The sequence below is a fragment of the Struthio camelus genome, chromosome 4 (assembly GCF_040807025.1).
Source record: "Struthio camelus isolate bStrCam1 chromosome 4, bStrCam1.hap1, whole genome shotgun sequence".
NCBI lineage: Eukaryota > Metazoa > Chordata > Aves > Struthioniformes > Struthionidae > Struthio > Struthio camelus.
The window spans coordinates 86,993,883-87,009,563 of record NC_090945.1 but is presented as its reverse complement, the minus strand read 5'-3'; the positions used below and the strand labels follow the sequence as shown (position 1 = coordinate 87,009,563).

Below are 15,681 nucleotides of genomic sequence, written 5' to 3'. Positions count from 1 at the left end.
CTTGGCCTGTCCTGCTGTGGGGATGTGCCAGGCAGGACTGGACATAGGTGTGTATTTGTAGGCATGGGTGTGCATGTGTGCGTGCATGCATTTGTGTGTGTGCAACTGCATCTGTGCCTATGCACGCGCGTGTGTGTGTGAATGCATATGTGTGTGCACGGGTGTGCGTGCTTGTCTGAGGGAGTGGTGAGGGTGCACACGTGTGGGTGTTCAGGGCTGCTTGTGCACTGGTATGCCTGGCGGGGATGTGGGCTCAGGTGAATGGGCTCTGGAGAAGGCTATCTAGCCAAAGGTGTGCACATGTTTAGGGAAGGATGTGTGCTGAGGTCTGTGCACCGGTACGTTTAGGTGTCTGTGTTTGGGGAGGGGTGTGTGTGTGTGTGTGTGTGCGCGTGTGTGTGTGTGCATTAACACTACTTCTTTCAGCTCAGCGCTCTGTCCCCATTCCCTCTGAGCTCTCCTGTTCCCCCTCCGGGTGTTTATTTTTTCAATTATCCAGGTCTGGAGCTGGCACTACTCCACATGGCGGCATGCTCCGGGGCCGGGGCCCGGCCAGCTCCAGTCTGCGGGACTCTCTGGGGACAGGTCTCTGCTGGGGGCTGCTGCGCTGCTGTGCCAAGCCGGTGGGAATGGGGATGGCTGGAACAGGGAGCTTCCTAGGGGAAGGATCCCAGGGGAGGCACTCCCAGGAGCCGCGACCTGAGCAGCAGGGTCTCCAGAGCGGGGTGGGAACTGTGATCCGAGGAGCACGGATCCAGGGGAGGGGGTCCCGGGGGAAGGGATCCCAGGGAAGAGGATGCCAGGAGCAGGGATGGCAGGAGCAGGGACGGCAGGAGCAGGGACGGCAGGAGCAGGGGTGCAGGAGCAGGGACTGCAGGATTGGGATGCAGGATTAGGGATGGCAGGAACAGGGACGGCAGGAGCAGAGACGACAGGAGCAGGGACGGCAGGAGCAGGGACGGCAGGAGCAGGGACGGCAGGAACAGGGACGGCAGGAGCAGGGATGCAGGATTAGGGATGGCAGGAACAGGGACGGCAGGAGCAGAGACGACAGGAGCAGGGACGGCAGGAGCAGGGACGGCAGGAGCAGGGATGCCAGGGGAGGGGAGCCGGTGCCGGGTGCGGGAGGAGCCCGGGGAGCGGGGCGCTGCCTGGGCCGGGCCGTTGCAGAGCAGCCCCGGCGCCGGCGCTCCGGGGCCGTCGGGGGGTGGCGGCTCTGCCTCGGGGCCCGCGAAACCCTGAAGGAAGCGGGGGGAGAAGGATTCGTTGCATCCCCAAAAGGACCGGATTAAGGGGACGTTTTGGAGCTAGCGAGGGGCCGGGCGGGTTTCCAGCGGCGCGTCCCTCGCCCCGCAGCCGCCGCCGGCCCCGAGCCGCCCGGCCCGGGCAGGACGAGGCTCCCGTCGGGCCGGTCCCGCTGCTGTCGCCGGGTGCCACTACCCCAGGGAAGGCGGCACCTTTGCAAACCGGGCCCTGGCCTGGAGAGCGGAGCGCAACGACCGAGGGCCCCTGGGAAGGCAGCGGGGTCTGCTCCGGAGCCAGCTGCGACTTGGCTTTTTCCTCCAAAAAAAAAACCCCAAACAAACAAAAAAAACCCCAAAACCCGTCGCGGGGACCTTGGGCAGGAGAGGGGCACCGGGAGCTGGGCAGGGCCGGGCGGAACAGGCGGCGGTGCGGGAAGGAGACCCACGGGGCCGGCCGCTCGGCGATGGGCGGACGGCGAGGGGCGAGCAGAAACCCCGAGGGAAAGCCTGTCGGGTGGGAAGGAGCCGGGAGAGGGGAGCAATGCCGGGTCCCGGGGCCCGGCTGCCCTCGGCCCGCGGGGACCGGACCCCCCGGGGCAGCAGCTCCGCCGGGGTGCGGAGATTTCGTTGCATTTGTGCGGGCTGCGGCGGGGTCGTGCCGGACGGGGCCGGACTCGGGGGCAGCGGCGATGCCCCGGGTGGGGGGAGCGGGCCTCGCCGGGGCTGCAAGCGATGTCCCCCCGCCCCGCGTGGCTCCGCGGAGCCGCCCTCGTTTCCACGGGAAAAACGAAAACCAGCAAACGAAATGAGGGCTGGCGGCGGCCGGGGAGGGGGGCTCACGTCGCGGCTGTGCCCGCCGAGGGGGCCCCGGGGCGGCGGCGGCGGTACCGGAGCCCCCAGGGAGTCCCTAGGGCTCCCCCCACCGGCGGCGCCCACGGACGAGACCGGCCCCGTGTCTGCGCGCCCCGCGCCCGTGGGCAGCGGCCACCTGCAGCCGGGAGGCGCAGGGTGTCCGTGTGCTGCCGCGCCCGGGCGCACCGCACCCGTCCGATCACCCCCGCACCCCCTCGGGCCCCCCGTGCCCGGTGCAGTTACCCTCTGTCCGCATGCAGTTACGTTTTGCTCACGCAAAATTGCACGGCAGCTTTGCACGGTCACGTCGTGTGCACGCAAACGTACACTGTAGCCCGTGTACAGCAGTGCGCAATGACACCGTTTCCGTGTACAGTTACCCCGTGTCCGTGCGCAGTTGCCTTGTACTCGTGTGCACTTACACTGCATCCCGTGCAGTTACCCCGTGTCCCAGTACAGCCGTGCACAACCGCACCGTGCCCGGGCACGCTTAACGTTGTACCCGTGCTGTTACCCGGTGTCCGTGCGTAGTTACACTGTGTCTATGCCCACTTGCATTGTACCCCGAGCACAGTTGCGTTGCAGCCCTGTTACACCGCAGTTACACCGTGTCCGTGTACAGCAGTGCACGACACTGTTTCCGTTCACACTGTAGCTACACACAACTACCCAGCGCCCGTGCACAGTGGCATTGTAACCATGCACACTTACACTGCATCATCCCATTACACCGTGTTCGCGCACAGCCGTGCACAACCGCACTGTCCCCGTGCACACTTAATGTTGTATGCGCACACCATCACCCTGTATTCGTGCACAATTGCACATGCAGCAGCGCACGACACTGTTTCCGTTCACACTGTAGCTGTGCACAATTACCCTGCGCCAGTGCACAGTTGCATTGTAGCCATGCACACTTACACTGCATCCCGTGCGGTTACACCGTGTCCTTGTGCCAGCGGTGACGCTCAGTCACGCTGCACGCCTACGCATTTACCCTGGACCTGTGCACACTTACACTGCATCCCGTGCGGTTACACCGTGTTCGCGCGCAGCCGTGCACAATAGCACGGTCCCCATGCACACTTAATGTTGTATGCGCGCACCGTCACCCTGTATCTGTGCACAATTGCACTGCGACTGGGCACACTTGCGCTGTACCGCGTGCACAGTCACCATGGGTCCGTGCACAATCGCCCTATACCTGTGCACAATCGCCCTGTCCCCGCGCACATTTCAGTTGTGTCCACGCACAGTCGCCCCGTGTCCGGGCAGTCACACGTACCCGTACCCGCGTGCCGTTTTCCTGTGTGCTGCTCCCGGTGCAGTTACCGTGTGGCCGTGGCCGCGGAGTGGGCAGCCCGCTGGCCGTGGGGCCGTGCGGGGACCCCGGGCCGCTGGCGGGGCAGGTGCCTCCGGCCGGCCCCACGGAGCCCTGGCGGCCCCCGGAGCGCGGAGGGGGCGCAGGGCTCGGGCGGGGGTCGGGTGAGGGAGTGCTCGAGTGGGAGAGGGGGTGTTGCATGGGATGAGTGGGTGTTGCATGGGATGAGTGGGTGCTGCGTGGGGTGACGGTGCCTGGCTGGGGGCTGCTGTTCGGGGCCGCCGTCGGGCTCTGTCCCGCCGGGGCTCGGCCGGGGCCGGGATCTCCCCCGGGGCAGGACGGACCGACCCAGGGCCGAGCTGCCGAGCTGCCCCCACTCGAGATTTCGTTTCTCGCGAGCGGCGGCTTCGGCGCGGGGCTGCGGGAGCACACGGGGGCCGCGCCCCTGAGCCGACGGCGGGGATCGGGCCCGGCTTTTTCATTTCCGAGAAGGACCGTTTGTTTACGGGGGAAGGAAGAGGAAGGGAGGAAGAGGAGGAGGGTCGCCTTTTTTCCCTGGCCACCGCGGTGATTCCCCGGGCCCGGGCAGCCGAGCTTGCCGTGAGCCCGGCAGCACCGGGGAGGCGGCGGCCCTGGCGCTTCCCGGGACCGGCGGCTTTTGTTTCCCGTAAAAAAGCCCCGGTTTTGCTCCCAACGATTATGCCCACCCGGAGCCCCGGCCGGGGTCTGGGCCGCGCAGGCCGCCGCGGTGCACGATCCGCCCCGCGGCCCCGGGGAGAGGCGGCCCCGCCGAGCCGAGCCGAGCCGAGCCGCGCCGCAGCGCGCCCGCCCCAGGGCTCCCCCCGGCTCTGCACCGGCTTCGTTTCCAACAAGCCGGGGGTGGCGGCTCCCCGAGCCCCCGCTCACAGCACCGTCCTGCCCGACCTTCCTCCACGATGTAAGGCGGAAAAAAGAAGGGATTTTTTTTTTTTTTTTGCCCCTCGCCTCCCCCCGACCCAGAGCGGCCTGGCAGCGGAGCCGGCCGCACTGGAGGGCCCCGGCGTCCGGGGCGCGCAGCCCGGCCGGGGCGTCTCGCTGGGCACCGCCGCGGAGGTTTTTCGGTCTCCGATACCAGCGAGAGGCAGCTGGAAAAATGTGTCTGCTCAGGGCGAGCGCGACCCGCCTCGGCCGGGCTTTCCTGGGAGTGTTTCTGGTTCACACGGCCCGAGTGAGAAATAAAAAAATAGCCACGCTATTAGTAAAAACAATAGAAAGAGTAATAACAATAAGAAACCGAAACAACAACAATAACATCAACAATTATATACATATGCTATTATTATTATTGTTGTTGTTATTATTATTATTATTGTCATTATTATTGTCATTATTATTATTATTATTATTATTATAAACCGGATGAGCCACACACTCGCCGTGGCTCTTCTCCGTCCTGCGCGGCGTGCGGAGCGAGAGCGGATCTGCTCGCCTCCTCTTGGAAATCGGCGGAGCGCCGGAGCCGGCTCGCACACGGATATTGCCCTTCCACTGTTATTCAGCAAATTGTACCCCATCCCGAGCAAATGTCGTATTACTGTTATTAATAGCAACGATAACGGTAACAATAACAGCAACAGCGAGAGCGGGAGCAGCGGGGTGAGTGCGCGGGGAGGGCTGCGGGATCCGGGCGCTGCGCGGTGCAGGGCTGCTCCGCGCCCGGCCGCGCTTCGAGCTGAACCGCTCGGCGACCGTGGGGCTTGGAGGGGAAGAGACATTTCGTTGTAGCAGCTCCTGGGCGGTGGCTCCCCTTCGTTTCCCCCCGGTTAGAAACCAGCCCGGGAACCTTTCCCGCATGTAACTGCCGGGAATCGCCTCCGCAGAGCGCGGGTTGGGCGGGGGGGGAGGTGGATTTTGATTTTCCTTGTTTTTCCTCTTTTTCGTTTTGAACCGTTCGCCCTTGGCACGAAACTAGCCACTGCCCGGCCGGCGGCGGAGCCCGGAGCTGCCCGGCCCCGGCCCCGGTCCTGGTCCCGGCCCCGGTCCCGGCCCCGGCCCTGCCGCCGGGGGCCGCGGGACCGAGCCGCTGCGGCTGCGCCACCCTCCGCACCGCCGGGCTCGGCCCTTCCCTGCGCAGGCAGCTTCGCCGCGTCTGTCTTTCCTCTGTCTCTTTCTCTCTCTCTCTCTGTCTCTCTCTCTCTATTTTTTTTTATTTTCGCCTTAATTTATTTTTATTTTCGCTATACTATTTTGGTATTTATTTGAAGGAAGGGGGCACAGGCTGCCGGAGAGAAGGAGCCACGGCTCCGGGCCCACCGCAGCCCACAAGCAAATTTGGAGGCCTTGAATCTCCCCGGCCCCGAGCCAGCATCGTCGGGAAAAGGCTAAGCCGGGCGCCTCCTGCCTCCGCTGCGGCCCTCCGGAGACCCGGGCCCGAGGACCGGGCCGGGCCGGGCCGTGCCCAGGCACCTCTGCCACCGGGCAGCCCTGCTGGAGCACCGGGAAATGCCCAGCAGCGGGCTCCAGGCTGGAGCGAGTGCCCGGAGCCCCGGGCAAACCCGCCTGCTGAGCCAGCCTATCCTCCGCCGCCCTGGGCGAATATTGGGGGGTTAGAGACCTCGCCGTGTCCTTCCGAAAAGTCCCGGTCGCTGGGGATTGAGCTCGCGGGGCTGCAGGGCTCTTGGCAATTGGATTAACAGCTAATTTAGTTATTTTAAATCCACTGTCATTATAACCGCTTCGATTTGAGGCGATTCAGTGCCCGGCGAGAAGGGGGTCCTGCTTGCAGCCCGTCCCTCGCCTGCTCTTTCGGGGAGCGGCAGGAGGTGAAACAACGCGGTTGCTCCCGGTTTTCCGCCGAGTTTTGCCCTGCTGTAAAGGGCCACGAAAACGGAGCCACCGGAGAGGTGTATGTGTGTCTGTGTGTTGGGGGGTGCCCGGGACCCCCGAGCCCGGCAGGCTGCTCGGAGGCCTCGGTAGCAACCCCGGGATGCTCCCGGCGCGGCGCGCTGCCCGGCCCGGTTGGGAAGCGGTTTGGGGGGGTGGGTGTCGGGGGCTGGTGGCCGGGCGGTGGCGGGGCGGCGGGCGGGAGGGAGGGAGCGCAGCGGGGGACGGAGCCCCGCACGGCCCCGGGCCGCTGCTCCGGCTCCATCCCCTCCGCCGGCCACCGGCCAGGCATTTCAGGGCTCTCCCACGGTTTGCGGCGGATCCTGCAAGATCTCGGGGAGGGGGCCGGTAATGCCCAAACGGGAAGCTTTGCACTGCCGGGGTGCCGGGAGCCAGCCCGGGGACCGCGGCCGTGAGGGCTGGGGCCGGAGCGGACCCGAGCCCTCCGTCCCGGCCGGGGCGCGGGCAGAGGCGCAGCCGGGCCGGGTGTGCCCGGGCCGCCGAATATTTTTTTAATTCGTTCCCATTTCCACGAGTGCCGAGGCGCGGGGCAGGTGCGGGGCCCCGACGGGCTGAGCCCCCCCCCCCCCCCCCCGGCTCAGCGCTCCCGGCCCGGCTGTCCGCACGGCGGCCGGGGCGTACGCCGGGCCGCGGCCGCCGAGGGGCTCTTTGTTTACCAATCACTAGCACGGGCTGAGAGAGCAGGAAATTACGTGTGTGCCAGGCAGTTAATTTAAAATTGCTCTTTTTTCCTCCCGTTGCCTCCCGTGCGCCGCTCCCCGGCGCTGCCGCCCGGCCGCCCCCGCGCTGCCGGCCCGGCGGAGCCCGGCGGTGCGCGGCGGGAGAGCGGCGGAGCGGGGGAGGGAAGGGGCCGGAGGAGCGGGGCCCGTCTTCCCTGGTCCCACCCCCGCTCCGCTTCCTCTGCAGCTCCCTCCCCTCGGCCTCCCCTTCCACCTCCGCCACCCCCCCCCCGCGCCAAATCCACCCGCCCCCCCCATCTCCCGGTATTGATTTCCCCGCACGCGAATCAGCGGCCGATGTCCAGCCCAGCGCGCAGGGCAGCGAGACTTGCGCTGGCTTCTCCCTCGCCCTCTCCCTCCGTGGCTCTCTCTCCCTCCATCTCTCCGGCTCTGCCTCCGTCTCTCTCTCTCTCGCTTCCCGTTGCCTGGTCCTCGGGTTTTTCGCTCATCAGAGGGAGACGAGGCAGGGCGCCCCATGGAAGGGGAGCGCGGCGCCGGAGGCAGCCGGAGCGCCTGAAGTTTGCCCGGAGCGAGGTGCTGCGGAGGGAGGTGGAGCTGGGGAGGGCGGCGGGGGGGGCGCTGAGCCGCCCGGCGCTGCCGCTGTCAAAGTTTTTAACTCCTTTTTAGCCCCGCCGCACCCCAGCCCCTCCTGGCAGCGCGCCCCGCCGAGGTGGGGTGGGGGGGGGGAAAGGGGTAATGGGGGGGCTGGCGGCCGCCACCGGCCCCGGCACCACCCCCCGGCCGGCGGAGAGGGGCGGTGGGCGGGGAGGGGGGGGGCTCCTCCGCAGCCGGGCGCGGGAGGGCGAGGGCTGCCGGGGCGATCCCGGCCATGGGGTGAGCTGGGGCGCGGAGCCCCCGGCCGTGCCAGGGCGCTGAGCCCCGGGGGGGGGGTGGGGGGGCGGCGGCGGGAGGGGGGGGTGTGGAGGAGGGCAGGGAGGGGCGGGGAGGGGAAGGGGTCTGGGGAAGGTGGGGGGAGCTCCCCTCCCCCCCCAGCCTAGTCTTGCCTCCTCTCTCCCTCTCTCTCTCTGTCTCCCTCGCTCCCTCCCGATGTTTGATCCGGCCGCGGCGCCCACAGGGATGAGCGATGGAGGGGCCGAGCCTGGCAGGAGCCCCGTGCTGCTGGGGGAGCCCGGAGCCGCCGAGCGGGCCCGCGACAAGGCGCCGACCCGGGCGCAGCTGGAGAGCGCGCTGCGCGGCGCCGGCGGCCGCGGAGCCTTCAAGGACATCGCGGGAACCTCGGCTGTCAGCCCCGGCTCCTCCAAGGAGTGCGGCCCGGAGAGCGAGAGCCCGTCGGGAACCGGCGAAGCAGATTATTGCCGCCGCATTTTGGTGCGAGGTAAGGCGCAGGGGGCGGCCGGGACCACCACCCCCCCCTCCTTCCGCCCCCGACCGCAGCGCTCCGGCTCGCCCCCCCCGCAGCCGGCCGGGCTGCCCGCTCCGCCGCGGCTCCCCCGAGCCCGCATCGCCGTGCGGCTGCCGGCGGCAGGGCCGGGAGATGAGCCGCGCTCTGCCTGCGTGTCCGGGCTCGGCTTTGCGGCCGAGCCGAGGCCGGGCGCAGCGGGGTTGCGGGCCGCCAGCCCCGGCGGAGGCGCAGCCCGGGGCCGCCGGGCCCCTGCGGCCGGCTGCGCGCCCTGCTCCGGGCACACAGGCGGCGGGAGAAGGGAGAGAGAAGCAGCTTCGCTTTTTAAAGCGTTGTCGCAGGAGAAAAGCGTCACGGAGCAGCAGCGAGTTAAGGGCTATTTTTTTTTTTTTTTAATAATATCACTTGCTTGGCTGGGGATGGAGGAGCGGCGGCGGGCAGCGGCGGCGGGCAGCGCGCAGGGCCGGGCAGGCAGCGCCGCGCTCCCCCGCCGCCGGGGCCGGGGCTCCCCGGGAGCTGCCTCGTTTGAGGCGAACCCCGAAAGTTTGGGGCACCGAGCGGGGAGCGGGGCCGAGCGGGCTGGTCCCCATCTTTTTGCGGCTCGGTTCTCCGCGGCCAGCAGCGCTGTTTCGCGGTCGGCACCCCCCCCCCCCGCCCTCCCCGCGCCGCTCCCCGGGGCAGCGCTGGGGACGCGCTCGGCGTTTTCCCCTTTTTTGCCTCCCCCAGGCAGGAGCCCGGCGAGACTCCGAGGCCGCTCGGCGAGAAGGGCCGAGACCCCCGGCTTTGCCCGCTGCCCCTTCCCCGCCGCCGGCTCGGCCCGGCCCGGTGCTCGCTGCAAGGCCGGGCCGTGCGGCCGGGCAAACCCCGCTGCGGCCGGCAGCGCCGGGGCCGCCGCTCCGCCGGCGCGGCCGTGCCCTCCCTCCGCCGCATGTCGGTGCCGTCCGGAGCCCGCACCCGGCGGCCGCGGGGCTGCGCGGCCTGTGCCCGGGGCCTGGCGCGGCCGCGGGGTCCAGCCCGAACCGGGCCCGGCGGGAGGCTCCGGCCTGCGTTTGTGCGACCGGCGGCCGCGCAGCCTGCGCACGGCGGCCGCGGGGGGATGCGCGGAGCCCCGGTGTCCGTAGGGTCCCCTCCGAGCCTGGGCCGCGCACCGAGGCCCTTTCCCGGCTGCGTGACGGCGAGCACGCACAGCTGTCGCGATAGGCACCTGTCGGCGACAGGCCGGCCGTCGCATCCCCGCCGCCTTCTCCTGGGCACCTTGGCAGGGAAAGGCAGGGCCGAGAAGGAAGCAGGGCTCAGCCCGGGCCCGCCGCCTCCCCGGAGCCCCGGCAAGGCCAGCGCGGGGCCAGCGCAGCATCTTGGCGGGGGCCTCGCCGGCCGGGCTGGATGCGTGCCGGGCCGCAGGCGTCCGTCGGGCCGACGAGGAGCGCCGCAACCCCGGCCGGTGCAGCCGGGTCAGCCCGCACTCAGGCCTCTGTCCCCTGCCCCGGCCTCGCCGGCGGCCGCCCGGTCCGACGGGGCCCGCCGAGCCCGGCCGCGGCGGCCCCGACGGGGCGGCGGGGGTGGAGGGGGGGGAAGCGGCGGAGCGGCGCTGGGGTCTCCCTTCGCCCCGTCCCGGGGGGCTTTGGCCAGGGAGCGGCCGGTCTCACCATCTTGCTGCAGCCGCCAGGGCGCGGACAAAATGGTGGCGGGGAGATAAGCAGCGAATAAAACGAAATTTAATTGGGGGGGGGGGGAAAGCGGGGAAAATCCCGGGGAGCCTCTGCCCGCGCTGCCACGATTCCGCGGACAAACGCGGCCGCAGAGCCGGGTCGGACCCCTTCCCTGGCCCGGTCTCCCTCGCTCGGAGACGGGGCAGGGTGGGAAGCATCGGAGAGCGCCAGGGAAGCGCTTCCAGTTGGATTTTCCACTTTCCCCCCCCCTCCCCCGCCCCGGGCAGGGATGGATTGGCAGCAGATAGGTTGGCCGAGGCACCGCTTTGTCCCACCTCGCTGGCTCTCTCCAGACGCCCCGGTTGTGCCGCGGGGCCCGTGCGGGTATTTCGAGGCGCCTTCGGTTATTTTTAGGCGTTTCCCGGGGTCGGGCGAGGAGGCGGCTGTCCTGCGCCCGGCGGGGCCCATCCGCAGGCATCGGGCCGCATCTCGCCCCCTGTTTCGTTTGCAGCGCACGGCCCCGCCGCAGCCTTTCCCGGCGCGGAGCGGAGCCGCGTAGGGCCGGACCCGGCGGCGGCCGCGGTGCGCTCGGCCGGGGCGGCTCTGGCGGGGCGACCACGGGGCTGCTCGGGACGAACCGGGCCGGGGCCGAGCTCTTCATGCAAAACACGGGAGGCGGCTGGGAAGCGACGGAGGCGAGACGTTCCCCGGGGATACGGCGGGGACAGGGCTCCCGGGGCTTCCCGGAGGCCCCGGCGTCCGGGCTGCCCCGCCGAACCCCCCGGGCACCCCCGGGGCCCACGGTGGACCGCGGGGATGCCCAGGGGCTCGGCGGGGCTGTGTCCGCGCACGGGGTCCGGGCGCCGACCGGGAACGGACAGCCTTGAAAGCCGTGCAACGGCGCCGGGCCCCTCTGCACCGCCTCCCCCGGCGCTCGGTGCCTCTCCCGGGCGCTGCCCCGGGGCGGATCGGAGCCTCCTGCCGCCGCGACGGGGCGACTTGGCCCAAGGAAGCGGCCGTGCTTCCCCGTGTCCGTCACCGTGCCGTCGTGGCGGGTAGGGTTTGCAGGCGCCGGCTGACAGTGCGCGGCGGTGCCGGGCCGGCAGCGCGGCTGGCCGAGGAGCTGCGGGGAGAGCAGGTCTGTCCCAGGCGGGAGCGAGGGGACATTTACGCGACAACGGCGCTTTGCTGGTGGCCAAAAGAGCCGGCGGGGCCGGGCCCGGCCCCGCTGGCAGCGCGGGGGCTGCAGCCCGGGGAGGGTGCTGGAAGCGGGTGACACATCCGCCGCGGGGCGGATCCCCCCGTCCTCCCCCTTCCCCGACCCCGGAGCAGGGCACCGGCCCTTGCCCCAGGGAGGTGCCCCCCAGGCGCGCCCCGAGGTGCGTGTGCCGCCGTGCGCGCCGCGGCCCCGGCACGGAGAGGGACGGGTGTGCAAACACGCAGCGTGCACGGGCAGGCGAGGCGAGGGTGAGCCGCAGAAACGTGCTGGCAGCTCTTTCGGTGCGGAAAGCCCATGTATGTTTTTGTGTGTGCTGCATGCCTCCCTCCTGCTGGGGTGCATGTACGGGGAGCGCGACCACATGTGTCGCGGCGTGCGGTGCGTCCCTGTGCATACGGGGGGGACACGTCCCTTACGTGGAGCAGGGTGTGTTGGTGTGCGGGATTTGTCTCTGCACATATTGGGGTATCTGTGTGCGTGTCTGAGTCCCCTGAGCGTATTGGTGTGCGTGACGGGCGCATCCTGCACACTGGTGAGCGTGTGCATGTGTGATGTGGGCTGTATGGTACGTGCAGGCTGCAAAATCTCTGTTAAGCAGCACCATGGTTGGTGCCCCAGAGCTGCTGCCTGCTCACGCACCTGCCCTGTCCCTGCTCCCTTCTGCTCCCCCGGCTGTGTAGTGCCTTGTCCTATTTAGCTGCTAAGGCAGAGGGCAGATACTGTCCCCTTGTTTTTTGAACGAGAGCTCTCCCCAGGGATTTCAGTCCCAGACCTTGTCTTGGATGTGTTGCCATCAAACATATAGCCCTTGCCGAGAATACGAAACCTGTCACAACAACTCCACTGGAGAGGCAAAGGGCTACTGTAAAACCCTGCTCAGCCAGGGCAGGACTTGGCGGGTTTTTCGGGATCTGTAGTCCAGCGGCTGATACGGGCAAGGCTTTTAGGAGGGGGCTCCCAGCTGGGGGAGGACCACGAGTCCCCCAAAAGCTGCCCTGATGGGCGCTTGGGAAAGTCTGCAGCGAGCAATAAGGCTGTGAACTCCCTGTGCCTCGCGGGCTCTTCCAGGCACATCTACGGGCCTGGGCCAAGGGGCCTTCAGGCCTCTTCCCGGCCAAGCTCGCGCTGTGTGTTGTGGCTGTGCACAAATCACACCCTTTCATTCAGGGCTGCGTCCAGCCTGCTTCCCCCACCCCCCGGCACAGCTGGCAGAGGGGAAAATAACAATAAATAATACCACTCATAATGATGGCAGTGCCATACAGAGCAGCGAGGGCGGAGGGGCAGATATTTGCAGCTGCGGCTGGGAAGCGTGAATGTCTCTATTAGCTGCTCCTTGTTAGCGGCTCCGGCTGTTGTTGTGTAGGGGGACCTCAGCATGGACACTGGAGTGAGGACGTGGTCTGGGCGTCATCTGTGCAAACGCGCTCCCCGCCACAAAATGGTTCCCAGGCTGGCATCCTAATCTCCGCCAGAGATACCCCTGGGGTACCGGAGCACATTCCCTGGAGCAGAAGATCTGCTCCAAGCCACCGTTCGACTCCCTTTCCGTGACAGCCCCATGCCCACCTGTGGGGTGCAGAGCAGCGGATCAGAGGCCAGCGCGAGCTCCTTGTCTCAGCCAGGCTTCTTCCCAAGCCCCGGTGTTTTCTGCAGTCCCAGGCCCCAGTCGAGACCCAGCTGCCCCTGATGGCAAGGTGCCTCTGACACCTATCACGATGTAGCGATGGCAAAGCACCTTCAGGAACTGGATATTTCTCCCAAATCCGTGCTTGTTCCCCAGGCCCCTCTTCCCCATGCCAGCTTCATTGCCGCCTGCCTGCCTCTCCTCACTGTTTCCCCCCTTCCCACCCCAGCAGTTTTATAATCCCTTCATGCATGAGTCAGCCAGAAAGAGAAAGCAACTTATTGCGAATGCCAGGGCTGGAGGAGACCTTGAGCCCCCAAGGGCATGAGAGCAGAGAAGTCCTGAACCAGGACCTGACCTGCACAAAATTGGCCTGGAAACTGGGCTGGTTAGAGTGATCGTGCCGTGATTTCTGTGGTTGACTTTTAACCCAAACATTGCAGGGGAGTAACTCAGCAGAAACGAGGAGCTTGAGGGGTTTGGGTGTCTGTAGTCTGTCTGTCTGCTCTGCATCACTGCAAGGGGTCCCCATGCCCTGTGCTGTGCTGAACAAGCCTGGAGGTGGGCTGCAGGGCAAAGACCCCCGTGCACTGAGAGCCTCCGAGGGGTCTGGACACCCCCTGGTGAGCCCCTGGCTCACGGTGCGTTGCCCCAGCTTTCCCAAATAACCAAGGCTGCTCGCAGAGCCAGGCACCAGGGATGCGCACCGCTAGTCTCAAGTGTTATGTCCCAGGGTTCGCTTAAACTTGGCTTTGTCATTTGGGCATTTCAGGGGAGGCAGAAGAAGGGGCAAAAAGCACAAGGGAGTTGTGATCTGGGAATATTGGGAAGAAACTTGGTGGAGAATTTCCAAGATCCGTTTAAATACCTCGTGCCATTGCGGCACACAGAGCCTGTTAGTTAACGGGAGCGTAAGCACCCCAAGCAGCGTCACGTAACGCGCAAGGGTCTGTGTGGGGCTGGCCGGTGCTGAAGCAGGAGTTAAAACCTTCCTGCTTTTGTTTCCCCAAGTAAAGCCGTGGGCAAGGTTAGACCTGGCCTTGCAAAATCTGCTGGGTCTGCAAGAGGGAGGCTGAGGTCTTCCCTGGCTGCAAAGCCATTTTCCAGCCCTTATCCTACTCCACGTGCAAGAGTTTTGCTCTCGACAAAAGCCTCCTTTATCCTCACGCGTTCGAACACAGTCTGCTCTGAGACTCCCTGGCTGATCATTCACCGGGTGCAAACCCGGTTGCACTGGTTTTTCTCTGCGGTTCCCAGTTAGTAAAGCATTAGCAGCGCACTGGGGCCGCTCAGCCCATCCCCTCTCGCAGGGACACGGAGCCCGCAGGGGCGACGCACGGTCGGGCTGGCCGCATCGCGCTGATGCCGTTTGGTGACGGTCCGGTTCCCGTCTGTTGCTTGACCTTTTGGTCACGGGTCTGTCCTGGTCCTGCCCGAATCCCTCTCTTCTCACGCTGGCTCCTGCGAGCGACGCGTGACGCTTGCAAGTCTGTTTTCGTTCACTCAGCTCGTACTACCCGCAGACCTCAGTGGAGACCTCTGCGGTCATCGGCTCTTTAAACCGCCGTTATTTCGGTGAGACTGTGTTTGCATGCAGCCCCGGGACGTTTCTGCGCCCTGGGCAGGGTTTCCAGCCTTCCCCCGGCCTCCGTCCCTCGTGCTGGCCGGTGGAGACCTCTCCTAGCCCCTTTTCCTGCGGGTTTTTCTAACCAACACCAGCAGTCCGGGCGGCCCGCGATTGCCTTACGTCTCGGGGGGGGAGACGGCGATGGGGCAGCTGTGCCGGGGCAGCGTCCGCGCCGCCGTCGCCTCGCGCCTCCGCAGCCTTTCCGGGTGTGCGGCGCATCCGAAACCCGTCCTTTCGCGAGCACCACGGAGAAGTGCCCCAAAGGCTCCTTTTTCCCGAAAAGCCTCCCGCAGTGAAAATAGCATTGGGAAGAGGGAAGTTTTGACAGATGAAACACATCTAGTGCTCCTAAGGGAGGAGGGAAAGCAAAAATACATTTTTTAATTGAAATCTGCTTGGATTTTTTTTTTTTTTTTGTGTGTGTGTGTAAAATACTTTTCTGTTTCTGGCTTTCAGGAACTATTATTTCTGTGTTTAAATGCGTTGTTTTCTTTAAAGGCTTTCCTAGCTTCTGCTCCTCTCTTGAAAAAACAAACAAACTGTTTTTTTGAAGAATTATTACTGTTCCCTGGAGTTTCATACATTGGTAGCGTTTGAGACCGGAGGGGACCGTTAAGCCCTGCAATGTGACCTCTTTTAGTCACAGCTTGGGGAATTTCTCACAGTTACTCCCGAACTGAGCCCAGGAACTAACTTGCCAGGCAGACACCGATGCTCGGCGTACGGCTTGTTGTTTAGTTAAGATTTTTCTCCACCAAGGAAGTGATATCTCGGACCTGTTCCCCCTCCCAGACCTTTTCTCCTGACGACTCTTTTCCCTGGCTTCCCTCCTAGATGCCAAAGGGACGATTCGGGAGATTGTCCTCCCCAAGGGCCTGGACCTGGACCGGCCCAAGCGCACGCGAACCTCCTTCACGGCTGAGCAGCTCTACCGGCTCGAGCTGGAGTTTCAGCGGTGTCAGTACGTCGTCGGCAGGGAGAGGACCGAGCTAGCGCGGCAGCTCAACCTCTCCGAAACGCAGGTAAGAGCCGGGGTGGTGCATCCCCCACGTGTCCCCGGGGTGTCCCCAGCACATCCCTGCGGTGCATCCCTGGCACGTCCCCGTGGTGCATCCCCCACATGTCCCCGTGGTGTCCCCAGCACATCCCTGCGGTGCATCCCCGGCACGTCCCGGTGGTG

General features: G+C 66.4%; 1 protein-coding gene across 1 annotated transcript in view; it reads left to right on the top strand.

Moving 5' to 3' along the window:
- The first annotated feature begins 8,003 nt into the window (after positions 1–8,003).
- VAX2 (ventral anterior homeobox 2) overlaps positions 8,004–15,681 on the top strand; it is a 29,830-nt gene continuing 22,152 nt past the window's right edge. Inside the window, exons 1-2 of the mRNA XM_068943914.1 lie at positions 8,004–8,355; positions 15,336–15,523. Coding sequence (XP_068800015.1) covers positions 8,067–8,355; positions 15,336–15,523 — 477 coding nt within the window. The 5' untranslated portion in view covers positions 8,004–8,066. The remainder of the gene's footprint in view (positions 8,356–15,335; positions 15,524–15,681) is intronic.